At 34.8% G+C, this 19,288-nt stretch overlaps 1 protein-coding gene across 1 annotated transcript in view; it reads right to left on the reverse strand.

Annotated features, from left to right (window-relative positions):
* Positions 1-356: 356 nt before the first annotated feature.
* HSPA4L (heat shock protein family A (Hsp70) member 4 like) overlaps positions 357-19,288 on the reverse strand; it is a 46,176-nt gene continuing 27,244 nt past the window's right edge. The window contains exons 11-19 of the mRNA XM_004389279.2: positions 18,220-18,353; positions 16,806-17,005; positions 14,293-14,391; positions 12,487-12,624; positions 10,829-10,954; positions 10,431-10,538; positions 6,789-6,908; positions 3,430-3,591; positions 357-1,753 (exon numbers count right to left, since the gene is read on the reverse strand). Of these exons, the coding sequence (XP_004389336.1) occupies positions 1,562-1,753; positions 3,430-3,591; positions 6,789-6,908; positions 10,431-10,538; positions 10,829-10,954; positions 12,487-12,624; positions 14,293-14,391; positions 16,806-17,005; positions 18,220-18,353 (1,279 nt within the window). The 3' untranslated portion in view covers positions 357-1,561. The remainder of the gene's footprint in view (positions 1,754-3,429; positions 3,592-6,788; positions 6,909-10,430; positions 10,539-10,828; positions 10,955-12,486; positions 12,625-14,292; positions 14,392-16,805; positions 17,006-18,219; positions 18,354-19,288) is intronic.

The following is a 19,288-nucleotide window of genomic DNA, read 5'->3' on the forward strand; positions in this document are numbered from 1 at the left end:
TGCAGACTACATTGTAGAAACAAAATCTCTCTTAGAGAACTAGTTGTTAGAAATAATGACTATCCCTAAAGATATTATACTCTCAATTTTCACTACTTGAAGAAGAGTCAGTATCAATTTCTCTTAATATAAAGATCTAGCTTCAGGAAAAAGTAAGCCTTTCAAATTTTCACCTAGGTCGATCTAGTTGACTGGCTTTAAGTACCCAAGTGCCCCTGCATTTTTCTGTGCTTCTTTCTCTTGTAGGCTGAAATGCCATTTCAGGCTTTTCCCTACTTAAATAGTTTCAAGTCTCTGTACAGAAATGAACAATGTGAACAAGTCTGGTGAAGCACAGATACAGTCCTTAATATAGCTTAATTATACAGTCCCTTTTCCCATATAATTTATATAAAAAGCACCAAAACTGGAGCCAAGTTTTTCAATAGGTAATGTAACAGCAGGAACTATAATTTAATCACATCATGTCATATTACACTATGTAACATTCTATATTTTGTCTGTTGATATGTAACACAGTTAAGTTTATTACAAGCATTATTTCCTAAGATTTATGGTATAAGTGCTCTTTTTCAAGTATGATCACTTATTTAATAGTGTTTCTATCTTAACAATAAATCAGTGATAAATGTACATAATGTAATACATTGTGCCATTTCCTCCCTAACCTGTGTTATTCTTAACAAAATCAACTAAGAAAACCAAACAACTGTGAAAACCAAAACAAGGCTATCAACATCACAGATACGTATCTGAGTAGGTCAACAGCACTGTCCCCTTTACATGATGGTATTTTCATCAAAAAATGCTTCTGTATCTTTAGGCTGGCATTACTTTAGCAGCAGCTGGTATTCAGGACAAGTGTATCAGAAAAGAAGTATCAAGTGAAAAAAACACTCAGTTAACCTAGAAAATATCAAACTATGTTACTAATAAAAGAAGCAAACTGCTGGTATCACCTTAACATAAAACTGTGTTTTCCCTTTCAACCTGTGTTTTAATTCATTTCTGTGATAACAAAACTTTGGACTTCTCATGATACATCAATGAGATGGACTAATTTGTCAGCAAACCTCTTACTTGTTTTAATATTTAAATTATAACAATAGCTAGAAAAAGGTCAGTGCCTCAGTGGCTTTAAACCACATCGATTTTTTCCCCCCAAAATAATGATGCAATTAAATCTATGCTTCTGCAACCATAGTGCAATACAGTATCCTTTCCTGTATAAGGAGCTGAGATTTACCCAAGTAGAAGCTTTAAATAAGGTAGGCTGTTGCCAACTACATATCAATCTGGCATGTTTGATATAAAATATATTAGGAAAGCTTAAACTGACCTGTAAATCTATATTCAGCTAAAGTTTCACATAAGCAGCAATGGAAATGAACAGAGGTGCATTCAATATAAAACACTTTTCAAAACTACTCCAAAAAAAAAAAAGAAAAGACAAAAAGTGGTTAAGAACAACTGAACATCTGTTGTGTGTACCAGATGTAAAAGAAGAATGGACCCTGTGGTTACTTGCACTGGTTGAATTACATAAAGGAAAAATTAAGACTTAGTCCACTTCCATCTCCCCAGAAGATTTAGTACGCTGGGAGCTGTCTGTTGTCGTGTCCGGGTTAGTGTCAGTCCCACTCTGTCCATCCATTGGTCCATTGTGTTCACTATTAGCTTTTGCTTTGTCTTCAGCAACCTCTACTTCTGGTTTGGGCTTGTAAATGATAGGGTTACAGAAATTATCCAGTTCCTAAAGACAGGAAGAAAACTGGTTATATTACAGAACAAGTTACCATTAACTTTCTAAATTCTTTATTACTTTCTAAATTTCTGCTTAATTCCATATACGTGAATTTATATTAGCTCAGCTAAAGGATTTATCTAAAGGATTTATCTTCTGGGCTAGCACACGTCACTGGAGACTGGAAACTACATGGGTGGCACAAATGGTTAAGTGCTTGACTACTAACTGAAGGTTGGTGGTTCAAACCCACCCAGAAGCAGCTCAGAAGAAAAGCCTGGAGATCTTCTTTCGAAAGCTCACAGCCTTGAAAACCCTATGAAGCACAATTCTACTCTGATACACACGGTGTAGCCATTGAGTCAGAATCAACTTGATGGCAACTATTTTTTTTTTTAACCTTCTTAAAACTTACTTCCTCTTAATTTAAATATAGTTTACTTTGGCAGAAATAATTTTTAATTAAATCTTTTAAATCATGCCTAATGCTTTGTTATGAAAATTGTGTCAAAATAACACCTATTTCACAAACTTAAATTTCTCAACATTTATATGAAAATGATTTTAGTCAGTGGAATCATATAAATACACACTAACAACTTTACTATTTGAAAATAGCTGACTAATCTTTTTTATTGAAGGAAAAAAACTTGACATTAAATGCAGCTTAACACTTTAAATAAATACATTTTTTATTCCTTTGCTTTTTACACTGACACAGATACTACTGACATAAATGCTACTAAAGTTTAAAAACCTTTCAAGGCCAATGTCAAAGAGAGAGGGGTAGGGATGGAAAGACAGGGAGTAACATACTAGGGCAATGTCCTAGTGGCAAACCGCTCTTGTCATACTCAGTGTTTCATTTGACTTGAAGTAAACTAATTATTTTATCTAGTTTCTTGGGAAAACTTTTTCAAAATTAATATACCTGCTGCTTTACCTGATTATAAAAATACTTGCTTTTGTCAAAAAAGAAAAAAATCAAATGCCCAAAAATACACTGCATGAGCTAAAAATCACCTGAAATTCCATTTTCTAGAGACAGTTACTATTAACATTTTGTTGAACATCCTTCTAGATGTTATGTCCGTGCACCCATATATACGTGTGTATACATATACACACACACATACAACCATACAAATCTATGAACACGCATCTTTATATATAAATACTTATCTCTATAACTAAATTTAATGGCAGCATAGTATTGTATGGACACACCAGTTTACCTGGTTTCCTACTGAAACCAGGTTGTTCCCTTCTTCGTTTTTTGCTATTATAATAAGCAAGGGTATATATATCTGCATGTACATGTGCAACAATCAATTGAGGATGAATTCCCAGAACTATGATTCCTGGGTTAAAGAGTATACTCAACTTTAAACTTCCATACATACTTTGACACAATAACCTAGAAAAGTTGTAATAAAGTTAATAAAGTTGTCTCAGGAGAGCATCCACTTCTCCACATCCTTGCCAACTATGGCAAAGATTATAAATGTAAACAAAACCAAATCAGATGGGTGAATAAAAAGATTTATTCACACTTCTTAGATTAGTGGTAAGGATAAACACATTTTCGTACATTTACTGGATAGGTATTTCTTCTGTCCTTTTTAAAATAAAAAAAAAAAGATTAGTGTTTGACCCCATTAAAAAATAACGTTATAGTTTCTTACCTTTGACTTTGCAACTATTTCTGAAACTTTCACGACAGGATCTTGAGTGAGACTTAGTTTGTTCTGTGCATTCATCTTATTGTTCAGCCAATTCATGGCTTCACTGATATATTTTTCAACCTTTTCCATTTCAGCAGGATCTAAATGATCATATCTTTCATCCTATTTAAAAAAAAATTTTACTTAACAGATTTTTCAGAAAGCACCAATTTACTGATAATCTCTGTTTAAAAAACTTAGACTCTTACTAAAAAACACATACCCATATGAAGAAGCCACATACAAATTACACAGACCTGAAGAGACTAGAAGAAAATAAAAAATCAATGTAGGTATAAAAAGGAAAGGCTATCTGAAGAAGTCAGGTTTGGAAAAAGAACAATTAGTGAAAGATATTCAAGGGAAAAGCACTTTGCCAAGAAAGAAGCGCTACGGAATGTAATTTGTTGTGGAATAAAGATAAACAAGGTGATTAGGCATACAGCAAGCTAAACAAAATTCTCAATATACAACAGTACCACATGGTAAGTTGTTGAGGAGGAGAATGACATAACGAAAGTCTGTCTGAAAAAGAGAACTGCAGCTGTCACATACAGGAGAAAACCTGGTTTGGACTGGCAGCCATAGAACCAGAAAGAAACGGCAATGTGACATACAGAAAGTAGTTTTCAGCACAATCTCCTGATTATGGATTCGATGCGGAAAATAAAGGGAAAGAGAAAGAAAGAATACTCCAAAGCCAAAGAAATACTTTGTTATTAAAAATATGTGAAAATAACACCTACTTCATAAGTTAGAAAAGGTAAGAACTGGGAGGATGGTGATGTCATTTTTTAAAACCACAGAAATTCCTCAAATACCCAAGTCCTCTTTCTGCTAGTGTGATTACAAATTACGCAGCCACAATCTTTGACTCAGTTTCTGGATCACCACATTTTCTTGAATTTCTTCCTACTTCCTGGTCACTACTTGTTAAGTTTCCTTTGCTAGCTTCTCCTGATTTATCCCTCCAACTAACATGCTTTTTAAAAATCCCCAGCCTGAAACTCCTCTTCCCTATACTCATGACTTTATATCCACCTTCTAACTTGACTTCTCTATTTGTACAGTTTGAAATGCCTATCTATGTTTCAAACTCCTGATTAACTCACTACCTACTTTTCCCAGTTTTCTTTATCTGAGTAAATGACAACTTCATATTTCCAGGCCAAAGTTTTCAGTAATCTTTCATTCCTCATTCTGTCATATTTACATCTATCAGCAAATCTTTTCAGCTCTACCTTCAAAATATATGCAAAAATTTGACTACTTTTTACCCCTCTACTATTTGGGTCTAAGCCACTATCATTTCTTGCTTGTATTATTCTAATAACCTCTTAACTAGTCGCTCTGCTTCCAGATCCTTTAAAAAGTAAGTCAAATCACACTCTGCTTTCCTCTAATGGCTCCCTATCTCAGAGTAAAAGCCAAAATTTTATAATGTTCTGGCAAATCCCACTGCTATAAGCCATACTGTCCTCCTTGCTGTTCCTCCATGTTCTCTCCTTTGGATTTTACAATTGCTAGTCCCTTGAAATGTTCTATTCTAGAACATCCCTCTTCCAGTTATATGCATGTCTTGAGCACTCACCTCCTTTGAGTCTCTCCTTATATGTCATCTTACTAGTCTGCCCTTCTCTGTGACAAACTCCTTTACCTCTGGCAGTCTCTATCCCCCTTACCTTACTTTCTCTACAGCCCTTAATTACCATCTGACCTACTTTAAAATAACTTATTTATTGTCCACCTTTCCCATATTAGAAACAGCATGAATGTTTTGTTTGATGTTGTAGTTCCAGCACCTAGAAGAGAGCCTGGCACATAAGAAACACTCAAATGCTTGCACATAAGTGAAGTCTTGCCTTGCTCTGGATAATGTCTTACAATGGCACACTCAAGAAAAAGGATGCTAAAGCCTGGCGAGCACTGGGCCATTGTAACTGTATGTGGATCCTCCAATACAGGATTTGACATATCCTTTTATTTTCATTTGTCTGCTTGTTTCTGCTTACCTCTCTATTATCCTTATATTCTACTTGTGCCCATATGGATAATTTGGCTATTGACACTGGTAGGCATATTCACAATCAGAACCTGGATTTTTCTTTCAGCTTTAGCTTCATATCCTGGACAGTAATTTGTTTCAGAAAACTCAAAAATCCCTTATTTCTAAGATAGTCTTATTTTAGAGTATGGTTGCTAAGGGTTTGTACGTCAAGTTCAGACTGCTCGGGTTTGAATCCTAACTCTATCATTTACTACTTGTGTGATGCTAGACAAACTGCTTAAACATTCCAGTGTCTTATATGTAAAATGATGGCAACAGTATTAACTATCTTTACAGGATGTATCCTTGTGAGAATTAAGTGAGATCATCCATGTAAAGTGCTTAAAATTCACCAAGTGTTTAATTACTGTAAGCTATTGTGATACCCATGCTTGAATGTTTCTGGTGCTGGCCCCTCCTGTTCACGGATTCAGTTTTAACATCAATGATAAAAACTGGGAGATTACAGTGAATGTTTATTTACAGTAGGGGTCAGCAAACTACATACACCCAATCTGACCTGCTTACTGTGTTTTTGGGAATACAGCCATGACCATTAGTTTATGTATCACCTATGGTTGCTTTTGCACTACAATGGAAGAGTTGAATAGTTGTACATACATGGTAAGGCCCGCAAAAGGCCTAAAATATTTGTTATTTGGTCCTTTAAAGAAAAAGGCTGCTAATGCCTCATTTAGAGGGCAAAAATTGTAAGCTTAATTTTGTCAAGTTTTATTGTACATCCAAATGGAGATATCCTTTATGTAACTACTTGGGGCTTCAAAACAGTGGAAAGGTTAGTAATACAGATTTGGATATGTATATAAAGGAATAAAGGGTATAGGAGATTATGGATAACTAATTGACTGGAAGACATAAAGAGCAACTAAAAGAAAACCAAAGAGGCCAAGGAACAAAATAAAGGCAGGCAGAGAGTCTAGTCTCCACGAGGGCCACTTTTCCATTACAGGAAAAACACAAAAATGAAATCTCTAAGAAGAAAACAATGAATTTGGTCACTGGATTGACTTGTAATGTGATTCACTGGAATTTAAAAAATGAAAGCCACATGCCTTCCCTGTATTTTAAATGTATCAAAATCCTTAATAATTCTCTAATAAAAAAAAAGTTTTAAGTTTGGTGCACAAAGTCTCTGGAATTTGGTAGCAACAACTCTGCTCAGCTTTGTGGTTCAGTACTGTTACATCTACCCTACCCTCTCCAAGGACCACACGAACGCCATCATCATCAGCTGGCTTCATGAATTCAATACCTTGTTTCTGTATGCTTCTATCACTTTCATGACAAGCTGGATCTTTTTTCCCAAGTCATTCAAAGCTTTTGGTCTCTCTTCATGTTCCATGTACCTCATTTGAATAGGCTGGCCATATTTCTGTTAACATAAACATTTTTTTTTAAAGAAAAAGTTGGCATTATTTCTAACAAAAAATAACTTCTATTGTGCCTTCACAGAATGACAAATAAGAAGGAAAGTTGATCAGATTAAAATATGTCACTTCTTATTTCCCCACATGGAAGTGAGCTCCAGTGGCTATTTTCTTACTCAGTCCTACACATGGATGCCTAATTCAGGCCTTACCTCTTTCTCTCATTCATTAAGATTACTTGTTGATTCCTCCCAAATCCAAAATCCCAATCAGTACTTTAATTCCTTAAAAGTGAGGTGTTATAAGTTTATAACTATTATATAAACTATTACAAAACTGTTAAACTAAGAATACCATAAAGTCTATACTACGTGTAGAAATCATGTATTTGAAACTTGGTTTCAAATATTTATAATGCCTATAACTCTCTATGCAACATGACTACTGATAATCTATATCGAATATTATAAATTATATTTAATCATTAGATTGAAATGTATACTGCACTGAATAACATAAATTATATTTAACCATTAGATTGAAATGTGTACTGCACTGAACATCATAAATTTATTATATTTAACCACTAGACTGAAATGTGTCATTTAAAAAAAAATACCTTTGGCCCCTTGCTCAAGTGCCTGGAATAGGATTTTTTAAGTTTCTAAATGTTACAAGAGCCTCCATATCTTAGGCGAGGGGAAGAATAACATGGATAGATATTTTCTTTTAAATTGTTTTCTATATTTAAATAAAAATGAGCTTATTTTAGAATAATTTTAGACTTGCAGAAAAGTTACAGAGGTAATACAGAGAGATCCACAAACTTCACACCCATTTCCCCTGATATTAACACCCTATACTACCATGGTACGTTTATCAAAACTCAGAAACCAACACAGGTGTGTAAATATTCACTGAACTCTGTATTTTATTCAGATTTCATCTTTTACTGTTCCAAGACACCATATTACATTTAGTTCATTAACATACTTTTTATTATTTAAATGGGGAGAACTACATTTTTAATTTCTAAAAGCCATCTCAAAAAAAAAAAAGTAAAATCTGTGAGAACTTCTGTAACATTCATTTCAATGGCCACTTATTTGAGGCAAATCTTTTTTTTAAAAAAATTTTATTGTGTTTTAGGTGAAAGCTTACAACACACATTAATTTCTCATTAAAAAACTTACGCACAAATTGTTTTGTGACATTGGTTGCAATCCCCGTAATGTGTCAGCACACTCCCCCTTTCCCTTTAAACCCCGGGTTCCCCATGTCCATTGGTCCAGGTTTCCTGTCCCTTCCTGCCTTCTTGTTTTTGCTTTTGGGCAGGTGTTGCCCATTTGATCTCCTATATTTGATTGAACTAAGATGCACATTCCCGATGTGCGTTACTGTTTTATAGGCCTGTCTAATCATTGGCTGAGAGGTGGACTTCGGGAGTGACTTCAGTTCTGAGTTAGCAGGGTATCGGGGGGCCATATTCTTGGGGGTTCCTCCAGTCTCTGTCAGACCAGTAAGTCTAGTCTTTGTGAATTTGAATTTTGGTGTACATTTTTTCTCCCACTCTGTCTGGAACCCCCTATTGTGATCCCTGTTCAGAGTGGTTGGTGGTAGTAGCTGGGCACCATCTAGATCTTCAAGGCTCAGGCTGGTGGAGGCTGTCGTTTATTAGTACTCTGGACTAACATTTTCTTTGTGTCTTTGGTTTCTTCATTCTCCTTTGCTCCGAACATGATGGGACCAACAGATGTATCTTAGATGGCCGCTCGCAAGCTTTTAAGACCCCAGATGCTACTCACCAAAGAGGGATGTAGAACATTTTCTTTATGAACTATGTTATGCCAACTGACCTACATGGCCCCTGAGACCATGGCCCCCAGTCCTCAGCCCTAGTAACTCGGTCCCTCAAGGTGTTTGCATGTCTCTAGGAAACTTCTATGGCTTTGCCTTGGTCAAGCTGTGCTGACTTCCCCTATATTGTGTGTTTGTTTTTTCCTTTCACCAAAGTTAACACTTGTCTATTAACCTAGTTGGAAACCCTAGTGGCATAGTGGTTAAGTGCTACGGCTGCTAACCAAAAGGTTGGCAGTCTGAATCCACCAGGCACTCCCTGGAAACTCTATGGGGCAGTTTTACTCTGTCCTATAGGGTCACTATGAGTTGGAATCAACTTGATGGCAACAGGTTTAGTTTGGTTTGGTTTTTATTACCTAAGTTAGTGATCTCCCCTCCCCATCCTTTCCCTCCATCATCACCATCAAAGACTGTTTTTTTTTGTGTGTGTAAACCTTTTCTTGGGTTTTTATAATAGTGGTCTCATAAAATATTTATCCTTTTGTGATTGACTTATTTCATGCCACATAATGCCCTCCTCCATAGGCAAATCCATTTTGGGAGCTACTAGGCTCTTCAGTTATTTCTATTGGCCTCAGCTACCCAGTTGTTCCTTAATGCTATAAATACATACATTCTTCTTAGGGTGATAGGGAGTAAAAACTACCAAGAAGATAAAATATGAAGTCTAGTTTTACTATCATAAATTTATGTTTTCTAATTGCTTTCTAATTAATTAGTTCCTTTGGAAGTAATTTATTGGCATAAAGGTAATTTTTGTAAAATATTAACTTCTTTTGCTTTTAAACACTACCTACCCTCCTCCAGTCCTAAAGGCTTGCTTTTTCCCGTATTCTAAAAATCCTTATTAATGGCACTATTTAGGATGTATTTAATTACTTGCTACTCAAAGAATTATTCAAGGACTAACATCATCAGTATCACTGGGGAGTGTATTAGAAATGTAGAATTTGGGGCCCACCCTGGATCTACTGAATCAGAATCTGTATTTCAACAAGAGCACCAGGTAATTTATGTGCATTGTAAAGCACTACTCTGATCCACACTAAAATGGAATAACTGAAACGTCCCTTCATTCCTCCAATATGAACTTCTAATCAAGCCTCCCCCAGTGGGGGCTGGGTAGGAAGCCAGGAGAAGAATAAACAGAAGTCTTTCCTTAAAAATCATACCATTGGCCTAGAAAAAGGTGACCTGGTTGGCAAGTCTCCTTATTTCTTTGCAAAGAGACATTTGAGAGCAGGGCAAGTCCCCATCAGTTGCCATTTGAAAGTACAAGGCAGTGTGGTATTATTCCCCAAAATCTGAGCAGTGAAGGGGGAGAATAGAATAACAGAAAGGTGACTAATCTTGTGGATAAGGAGTCAAGCTGACAAATTTATCACTTCTTAAAAACATCCCAAAAATACTCTGGAGATCTCTTAAACATTTATGTCTGATTATAATGATAGACAATTATGAATATACATTTAATTTCAATTATCAATTAGCATTATTCTCCTCTCAAAATGCTTTTAAAATTAAAAGGAACACTTTCTGTTGACACATCTCTGCCTCAGTTAATTCCCCACATATTTATTAAAAACATACACTGTGCTCTTACACCATAGTTTTTAGGAAAACTTAATGTTCCGTTAAATACCAACATGAATTTTTTAAAAATTTACCTTTAGTTCTTGTAACTTATCCACATAAACTTGTTTAGGTTGGTCCTCTCCTTCTTCATAAAGCCAATTTTCTGTGTCTTCCAATATCGCAGACAATTTATTCAGGTCCTAGTTACACATTTAAGAGACACTAATTGAAAATGCCCTTAGAAATAAAAGTAACCAAGTAAGGACAGAATGTTTTTCAAGTATAAAAGATTAAATTTCAGATTATTCTGACTCCTTATTCATAAAAATGTTTTTTTGACATGCTTCTGCAGTTTGGAGTAATGACTAGGAACCATCCCCACTTGGGCTCAAGAAGACTGACTACAATAACAAATTCATGTAACACATACTACTCTTCTCCAGTAAAATTTAAACAGTTCTATTAAAAAGATTATAAACGTCAGACTTACTTCTGGAGTGATAAATTTTTCATAGATGGCGCCCAGCTTGTCTCTAAGCTCATATACATGTTCTTCAACAGCGTTCTTAGCGTCATTTCTTTCTTTCTCTAACTTATCCTGCATTATCATCTTCCCCTACACAAGAAGTTTCAGATTAATTTCCATTAAGAACATTGACTATGTCATTATACATACTCAGGTTCAAATCCCAGGTTCCCCACTTACTAGCTCTGAGACCACAGGCAGGTCACCTAATTTCTCTAAGCCTTTGTTTTCTTATTCTAAAATAGAGATCATAATTGTATCTATCTCACAGGGCTGTTGATAAGATTGGCATAATTCATGTAAAACTTTTATTACAATGCCTGCCAGATTACTGATGTTGAATAAATGTTAGCTACGGATGAAGAGAGAGTATTGTGATTTTAACCTTGAGTTTTGGAGACAGACCACCTGGATCCAAATCCAAATGTTACTCTGTGACCTTGGGTGAAATTTAGTCTACTTGTGCCTCAGTTTCCTCATCTATAATACATGGATATCTAACAGTACCTACACTTCATAGGTTTGTTTTGAGGATTAAATAAGATACCAAAGTTTTAGAAGATGTTAGCAACATTCATTCATTGTTATGATCAAAAGCAAATAAAGAATCCCTGCAGACTGCAACAGCTGAAGAGCAAAATTTTCATTTTAATAAAACTACACGATATTTTAAGCATAAGCCTCTCTTTGAAAACTACAGTGCATGGACATTTGTGAATTTAAAATAGTGAGACACTTAAAAATTAAGAAAAATCTCATTTTAGATACAAAATTTGCCACAGCTGTGTTTTGCTACAATTCCTTTGGGAAAAATAATCTCAAAACATACAAATTCTGAACAATTCAAGCTCTCCAGGAACGCTTGCCTCACATGAAGTGCAGCCTTTAATAATTAATGAATAAGTGATAGAGGTTTTGGGTAGGTACTAAAAAGAACAAGCATTATAAAATCAAAATCTCTTGAAGAAATTCCTAGAATAATGGGCAGCTGATGGTTAAAATATGGGGCACTTCAAGGAAGACTACTTCAAAGAAGACTGACCTCCTTTAATGTCAGCCAAGCTTGTAGAAATTAGGAACCACCACTTAAATGTAAATTAAAAAAAATTACTTCTTACACAGCTATTGGTAAAGAAATACAACTCATTTCCTCACCAGACTGTAAAATTAAACATGTAAATAGACAAGAATATGTAACACAATTTAAAAAATGACAACAGATTAAAAAAAAAGGATTAAATGGAAGTCAGAAAACATTTTGAATAGAACCTTAGTTTTTAAGAACAATGCATTTCAAGGGGGGAATTGCTAATACTTCCCCTACATAACTCTGTTGAGTGTTACAGGTGAAGACAGAATAAAAGGATGTAAGAATCATTAATTTCAGAATGGTCTTTCACAACATTGAAGACAATCCATGTTTTTATAACTAAGATGAAAGCTACACTATAGATATGACACTAATACAGCTGAGCATTTTGTCCAAAATAAAGGAGTTTAATGATCTATTTAATAATCCCTTAGTAGTTACCAGTTCCCCCAAATTCGGTGATAGTTGTGGGCTTCTACAAAATTTTAGAATACAGTACCACCTATTTCAATATCAATTCATATTTACATACCTCATTTTCAATATAGCTATTGAGAAGATCTTGGCCCAGTTGTCTACAAAGGCTACTCTGGATAGGTAGATCAATACTCTTGACTTTTCCTTTTTTAATGGTCTGGTTTAATCTCTCTTGTTTGTCTGAGGAAGCTGACTGCAAAAGAAATGCAAAAGAGAAGTGTAAATTTCCAAACTAGTTAAAAAATTTATTTAGGGAGTGATTCCAGGTGAAAGAAACAAGTAAAATAAAATCAAACAAATACATTAATTAACTTATTTAAAATACCACGTTAATACTGATAGTATTTTGTACTCTGTATGCTAAATCCTCTCTACATAAAACAACAAAAAATATTGGAAATGCAAACCAAAACCACAGTAAGATAACACTTCACACCCACTAGGATGGCTAAAAACAAAACAAAACAAAAAGTAAGTGTTAGAATGTGGAAAAAATGGAACCCTCGTATATTGCTGGTGGGATTATAAAATGTTGTAGCCATCTGGGAAAACAGCTGGGCAGATTTCCAAAATGTTCAACACAGAGATATCATATGATGCAGCAATTTCATTCCTAGATACATAAAAACCAAACTCATTGTCATCTAGTCGATTATGACTCATAGTGACCCTACAGGACAGAGGAGAACTGCCCTATAGGGTTTCCAAGGTTGTAAATCTTTACAGAAGCAGACTGTCACATTTTTCTCCCGCAGCGTGCTGGTGGGTTTGAACTGTCAAACCTTTTTGGTTAGCAGCTGAGGGCTTAATCACTGCACTACCAGGGCTCCTTTCCTAGATACATACCCAAGAAAAATGAAAACATATGTCCACACAAAAACTTGTATATGAATGTTCATAACAGCATTATTCATGGTAGCCAAAAAGTGGAAATAACTCAAATGCTCATGAACTGATGAATGGATAAGTATCCATATAATGCAATATTATTCAGCCACAAAAAGGGAAAAAGTACTGATACATCCTACCACCTGGATGAACTTTGAAAACATTATGGTTAGTGAAAGAAGCCAGTCACAAAGGACCATATATTGTATGACTGTTATTTATTTGAAATTACAAAATGTCCAGAAAAGGCAAATCTAGGGAGACAGAAAGTAGATCAGTAGTTAGTTGCCTAGGGAAGAGGGTAGGAAGTTATTGCTAATGGGTACAGGGTTTCTTTTTGGGGTGATGAAATGTTCTAAAATTGATATTGATGATGGCTGCATAAAATGATATAGCTAATCTACATAGATTAAATTCTGTTAAGGTTAGAAAAACCTGTTAAAGATGACAGTTTATAGCTGTAGTGAAATTCATCGGGGGGAGGGGTAAAGAGGGCAGGGTCTCTCCTTTCTCTTTTATAGGCAGTGATTGTCTTAGTAAAATAATTACTCTCAATAATAGAGTCATTTATCCAATAAAATTTTACTTTAAAAAATATTCATTTTTATACAAGGACTATTTTATTATATGCAGCAACCTGTTTAGAGTGGTTAATTCTAAGATGCAGCATTATTGCTAATTTTTCTTCACTTAGATTATATGATTTTAAATGAGAAAAAGTTAACTAAAAATATATCTTTTTTTCTGAACTAAAATGATAATTTTACTTATATTGTTAGGATTCATTTTTAAAAAACTCTATAATAAAGCAATGAAATGTATTTATTCTGACTATATGTCTTCTATACTTTCCATAGTACTAAAATTAAAAATGTCAAATATATTAAAAAAACATGCATTATAAAGTAAATACATTAACTAATCCAAGATATCAATCTTGAACGGATACAACAACAGAAGCAGTAAAACAAACCTTTGCTTTGGCGCCTGTATGATCAATTTCTTCTTCTGGGGTGTGTTCAGCATGACATTTTGGATGACCCCCTTCTTCTTGGTCAACCTGCATTTTATCCTGGAAAGAAAATATGTAATTGATAAAATATGTACTGTTTATTTTCTTTTTTCTTTCATTTTTTAAAAATAAGCTGCATCTTAAGACTTCAAGCCTGTTTTGAAATGTTTGAACATAATAAGCAGATGCTCGTTTTCAAATAGGAACTACAAATAAACAGATGAATAGGTAAACCAAAGAAAAGATCTATTTGATACCCTGCGAAAAAGTTCTGTTTCATTCACCTGTGTCCAAGTACTATAAAAAGAAATACAAACTGGTTCTCAAGTCAAATTCACAAATCAAGATTCACAAAGTGCAAGCTTACAAAAAGGGAAATAAAAGTCACATAAAACATGTTTATAAAGAACTTAAAAATGTGGGAAAATGAAGTAGAAAAATACAAAATTGATGTATAACATAAATTCAACTGTATTTTTAAAATGCAATACAAAAGAAAATTCATCAAAAGTCACAGACACCTCTGAGTTATTAAAATCTAAACTTTCTAGATTTTTCTTTTTTATGTCTAAAAGATAAACCTTCAACCAATAAACCCCCCTAAGTGGACTCTCTACTTGGCAAATAGTAAGAAGTTACAGATTTTCTTGGGCCCCTATTAAATGTATTTACCACCATTCTCCTAAAAAAAAGTAAGCTTGGGATACAGAAATCAGCACAAAGGCATACAAGTGCAATCAATTTTAGTAAAGATAAATCTTAATGGATTAAATTTACATGTCTGACATAAGATTGTGAACAGTAAAAAATTAACTTTCAAATTATGTTAATTTATGAAAAACCGACTGTACTTCACTAACTGATTAAGACAACACTCCCTCTTCCTCAGTTCAAGGAAGAAAGGATATGACAGGAAAATGATACACTGGAAGAAAAAGAAAGAAAGCAAATACCATGGTCCTTAAATGAAGTACTTTGAAGGTTAATGGTGGAATTCTGATCAACAAGTGCTTGAACTGAAGATTTTAGAGGAATTATTAAACAAACAAAAAGACAACCTTCACAAAAGGGAGAAATTACCTTGAAATTATGATTAGAAAAAAAACTCCAACAAATGCCATTAAAAAGAACTTAGAAATAAACCTGCTGTCATCGAGTCAATTCCGACTCATAGCAACCCTATAGGACAGGGCAGACCTACCCCATAGGGTTTCCAAGGAGCGGCTGGTGGATTCAAACTGCCAACCTTTCAGTAGGCAGCTGCGCTCTTAACCACTGCAGCACCAGGGCTCCAGAAATAAACAGTACCCATAAAAAAGAAGACAGAAACTTTTTTTTAATGGAATATAGGAGCTCTGGTGGCACAGTGGTTAAGAGCTATGACTGCTAACCAAAAGGTCAGCAGTTCGAATCTACCAGCTGTTCTGTGGAAACTCTACGGGCCAGTTCTACTCTGTCCTATAGGGTCGCTATGAGGCGGAACCGACTCAACAGCACCTAACAGCAATGTAAGATAATCAAGTTCTCCTAAGATCCCTTCATCTATAGTACACCAAGAGTAAATTCAGTATTACGGTCACATAGCTCTTTCATAAAGAAATGAACTGTCAGAAATCTGCATTTTAATGTTATTGAACATATAAACATATCCCTCTGCTTAACTGCCACAGCTGCTCCCTAACTAAACTCTGAAATTTTTTTTATTAAGCCTGTGATTTTGATCTAAAAATGTTATTTGTACAACTCAAAATTCAACATTCTGAACTGGTTTTATCTGTAAACTAAAAAGCTAGCACATAATAAAATAGATGTGTTTTTAACGGAAATGAAGAATTTATGAAACACACATACACACATGCTCCATACAATGCTCTGAAAGATGCCCATGCCCCTGAAAAGTATATTACAGTGAGAAAGACGTAGAGTACCTAAAACAGAATTATTCATTGGTGCTTTTATAAAAACAAAAAAATAAAACAGGTTCACAGCAATACCTTCAGCTTGAATTCAGAGCAAAGCCTCAGAAATTAATACTTTCAACGATTAATAGTACCAGATATGACTAAGACACTACATATAACACACGGGGGCAATGTTGATTCAGTGGTAGAATTCTCACTTTCCATACAGGAGACCCAGGTTTGATTCCTGGCCAATGCACCTCATGTACTGCTCCCACCCATCTGTCAGTGGAGGCTTGCCTGTTGCCGTGGTGCAGAAAAGGTCTCAGTGGAGCTTCCAGTCTAAGATGGACTAGGAAAAACGGCCTGGCAATCTACTTTCAAAAATCAGCCCATGAAAACCCCATGGATCACAATGGTCTGATCTGTAACTGATCATGGGGAAGGTGCAGGACTGGGCAGTGTTTTGTCCAGTTGTGCATGGGGTCACCATGAGTTGGCAGCCTACTCAATGGCAGTTAATGATAATAACACATTATATTAGAAGAACCTTGAAATAGGATCTCTACATACCACATCATCTTTGCATTCATTCTTAAATGAAGTTTCTGTCTCCATAGGAGCATCACTGTGATCCCCTTCCAAGTTCTGCTTTTCAATTACTGATGCACTAGCCACACTGAAGATCCCATGGATATTAACGCGAACTTTTACCTTCACTTTGGAATTATCACCATCAGACTGTGGAAAAACATTCTGAATAGTGAAGCTCCCTTAAGAAAAAAGGTAAGAGCTTTAATTAGTACATGAACCTGAGACTGACTCATCCAATTCATTCATTCAATAATTTCCCTATCATGTTTCAGATACTGGGAAAACAATCATACAAGTAGGACCACATCCTGGTTGATTACCATGGGCCAGGCACTTCCCCCAGATTATTTTCTCAATACCTTACCCATCCTGATACTGAGACTCAGAAAAGTCAAATAACATGCCCCAAATCGTTAATGCTAGGGAATAAAAGAGTTGGGATTTTAACCAAGGACAATCTTACTCAAAGGAAATGTAACTTTTAAGTATTTTACAATATTGATACTCTAAAAGCAAAATAAAAAATTCAAGTTCTGTGTGAAAACCAACAGATACTATCTTTTTAGCTATAAGCTTTCCAAATCAATCATCTTGGTAATTCATAAGAAAAGCAATTTCAAAAATTTTCTGGATTTTTCCATAGCGAAACTGCTAAATTATCCAGTCACTAATACCTGTATATATGATATCAATTTTTAACTGTAAGAAATCTACTAATGTTTTATTTCTTTAATGAAATCTTAAATATTTAAGAATATCCATAGTAAAGAGAGAATACTAGGCAGAAAAACTGGGTAGTAAGAAACCTGGCTGACCTTCAATAATTTATTTCTACTGCTTTAAATACTGTCCTTCAAATATTACACTATTGTCTCCTTTTTAGTCTATCAATAAAGCAGTACCTATAGAAAAATTTAAAACTTAAAAATTACTCCTTCTCTTTTTAATGTCATAAAATCATACTTCGTTCTATATCTTCTAAAATGATTACTCAGTTAAAATGAATGATATTTATAGTCTCTTACTCTCATTTTCATATTAATCAAATGTTACTCATTCTGGTTGGTGACAGTGAGTGTAAGTTTAGAATCAGAATATATAGTTACTCTTGCACCATAATTTTGATTAACTGACGAGAGAGCTTGTCCATAAAAAGTAACCATCACACAAACCTTTCAGGCTAAGCACGGAGCCTTTTAAGCATAGAAGTCAGGATGAATTAAAAATAAACTCTAAGCACTAAAAAATACAAGTTTAGAAAACCATATGAAAATTTTTAAAAATCCAGTGTCAGTATAGCTGAGATGTCAATGTACTTGTTTCCCTGATTTTAATTTTAACATATTATTTATCAAAGGCCATTTATGGAAAATATTTTCTTGAGTTTTCTCACCAATTCTTGGATCAGGATAAGGCACTTCATGTGGATTAGTATAAAATGCTTCTAGTTCAAATGGCTCCTTCTTGTGGAAAGTAATGACTTTTGAGAATGGGGCAGGATGGTTCTTACAGAATACTTCACATTCCCTACAACGGAGAGGGAAAAACACTCATTTAAAGATAAATAAAAGGTTGTCTAAGAACCTAATTACAAAATCCATCTCATCCTTAATTCATAACGCAGCAACTGCAAAGACCTCTACGTACAAATGTAAAGAAAAAAATTAGTTGTTTTGCAATAAACATTCATTTTGACAGACTGATGGCTCAAAGATTTGTTTATCATACTAACAGAAAATACAACTAAAAAGAGAAAAACAATTACTTGAGAATAGGTAAAAGTTAAAGCCAATATGTAGGAATTATTTTATGGCTCACATCTGAGGACCAAATCCTACCCATCAGCTTTCAAAATATTTGTCATATGTAGCCCTCCCTTTTCTTCCAGCTCCTTTAAAAAAAAAATCTTTTTATTTGGAAACACTTTTTTAACTTGTGGCAAGGTGCAAAAATAATAGTAGAAGAAACATTTGTATATTCTTGGTGAAGACCTAGATTTGCCTGTTGTCTGTCACACATCACCCTTTCTGTGTCACCATTTGCGTGCATGCACTCTGTCTGTGTGAGCGTTTTCCCCTGAACCGACAGAGAGTGCTGCTTGCGTGATGGCCCTTTCTCTCTAAATGGAGTCCCCTGGGTGGCAGACATGGTTAAACTACTAGCTGGCCGTTCAAACCCACCCAGTGGCGCCTCAAAAGACAGGCCTGGTGATCTACTTCTGAAAGGTCACAGTCTTGAAAACCCTAGGAACAGTTCTACTCTGCATACATGGTGTTGTCATGAGTTGGGATCAATTCAATGGTAACTAACAACCACCACCCCTAAATAATTTAGTGCATATTTCCCAGTAGGGATATTTTCTAACATAAACAAGTACAGTGGTCAACTTTATAAATTTATATCCATACTTTCTTCTACCATCTATATACCATTTTAGCTGACATAATTATGTCCTTTATAGT

Source organism: Trichechus manatus, unplaced genomic scaffold (assembly GCF_000243295.1).
Source record: "Trichechus manatus latirostris isolate Lorelei unplaced genomic scaffold, TriManLat1.0 scaffold00239, whole genome shotgun sequence".
Classification (NCBI taxonomy): Eukaryota; Metazoa; Chordata; class Mammalia; order Sirenia; family Trichechidae; genus Trichechus; species Trichechus manatus.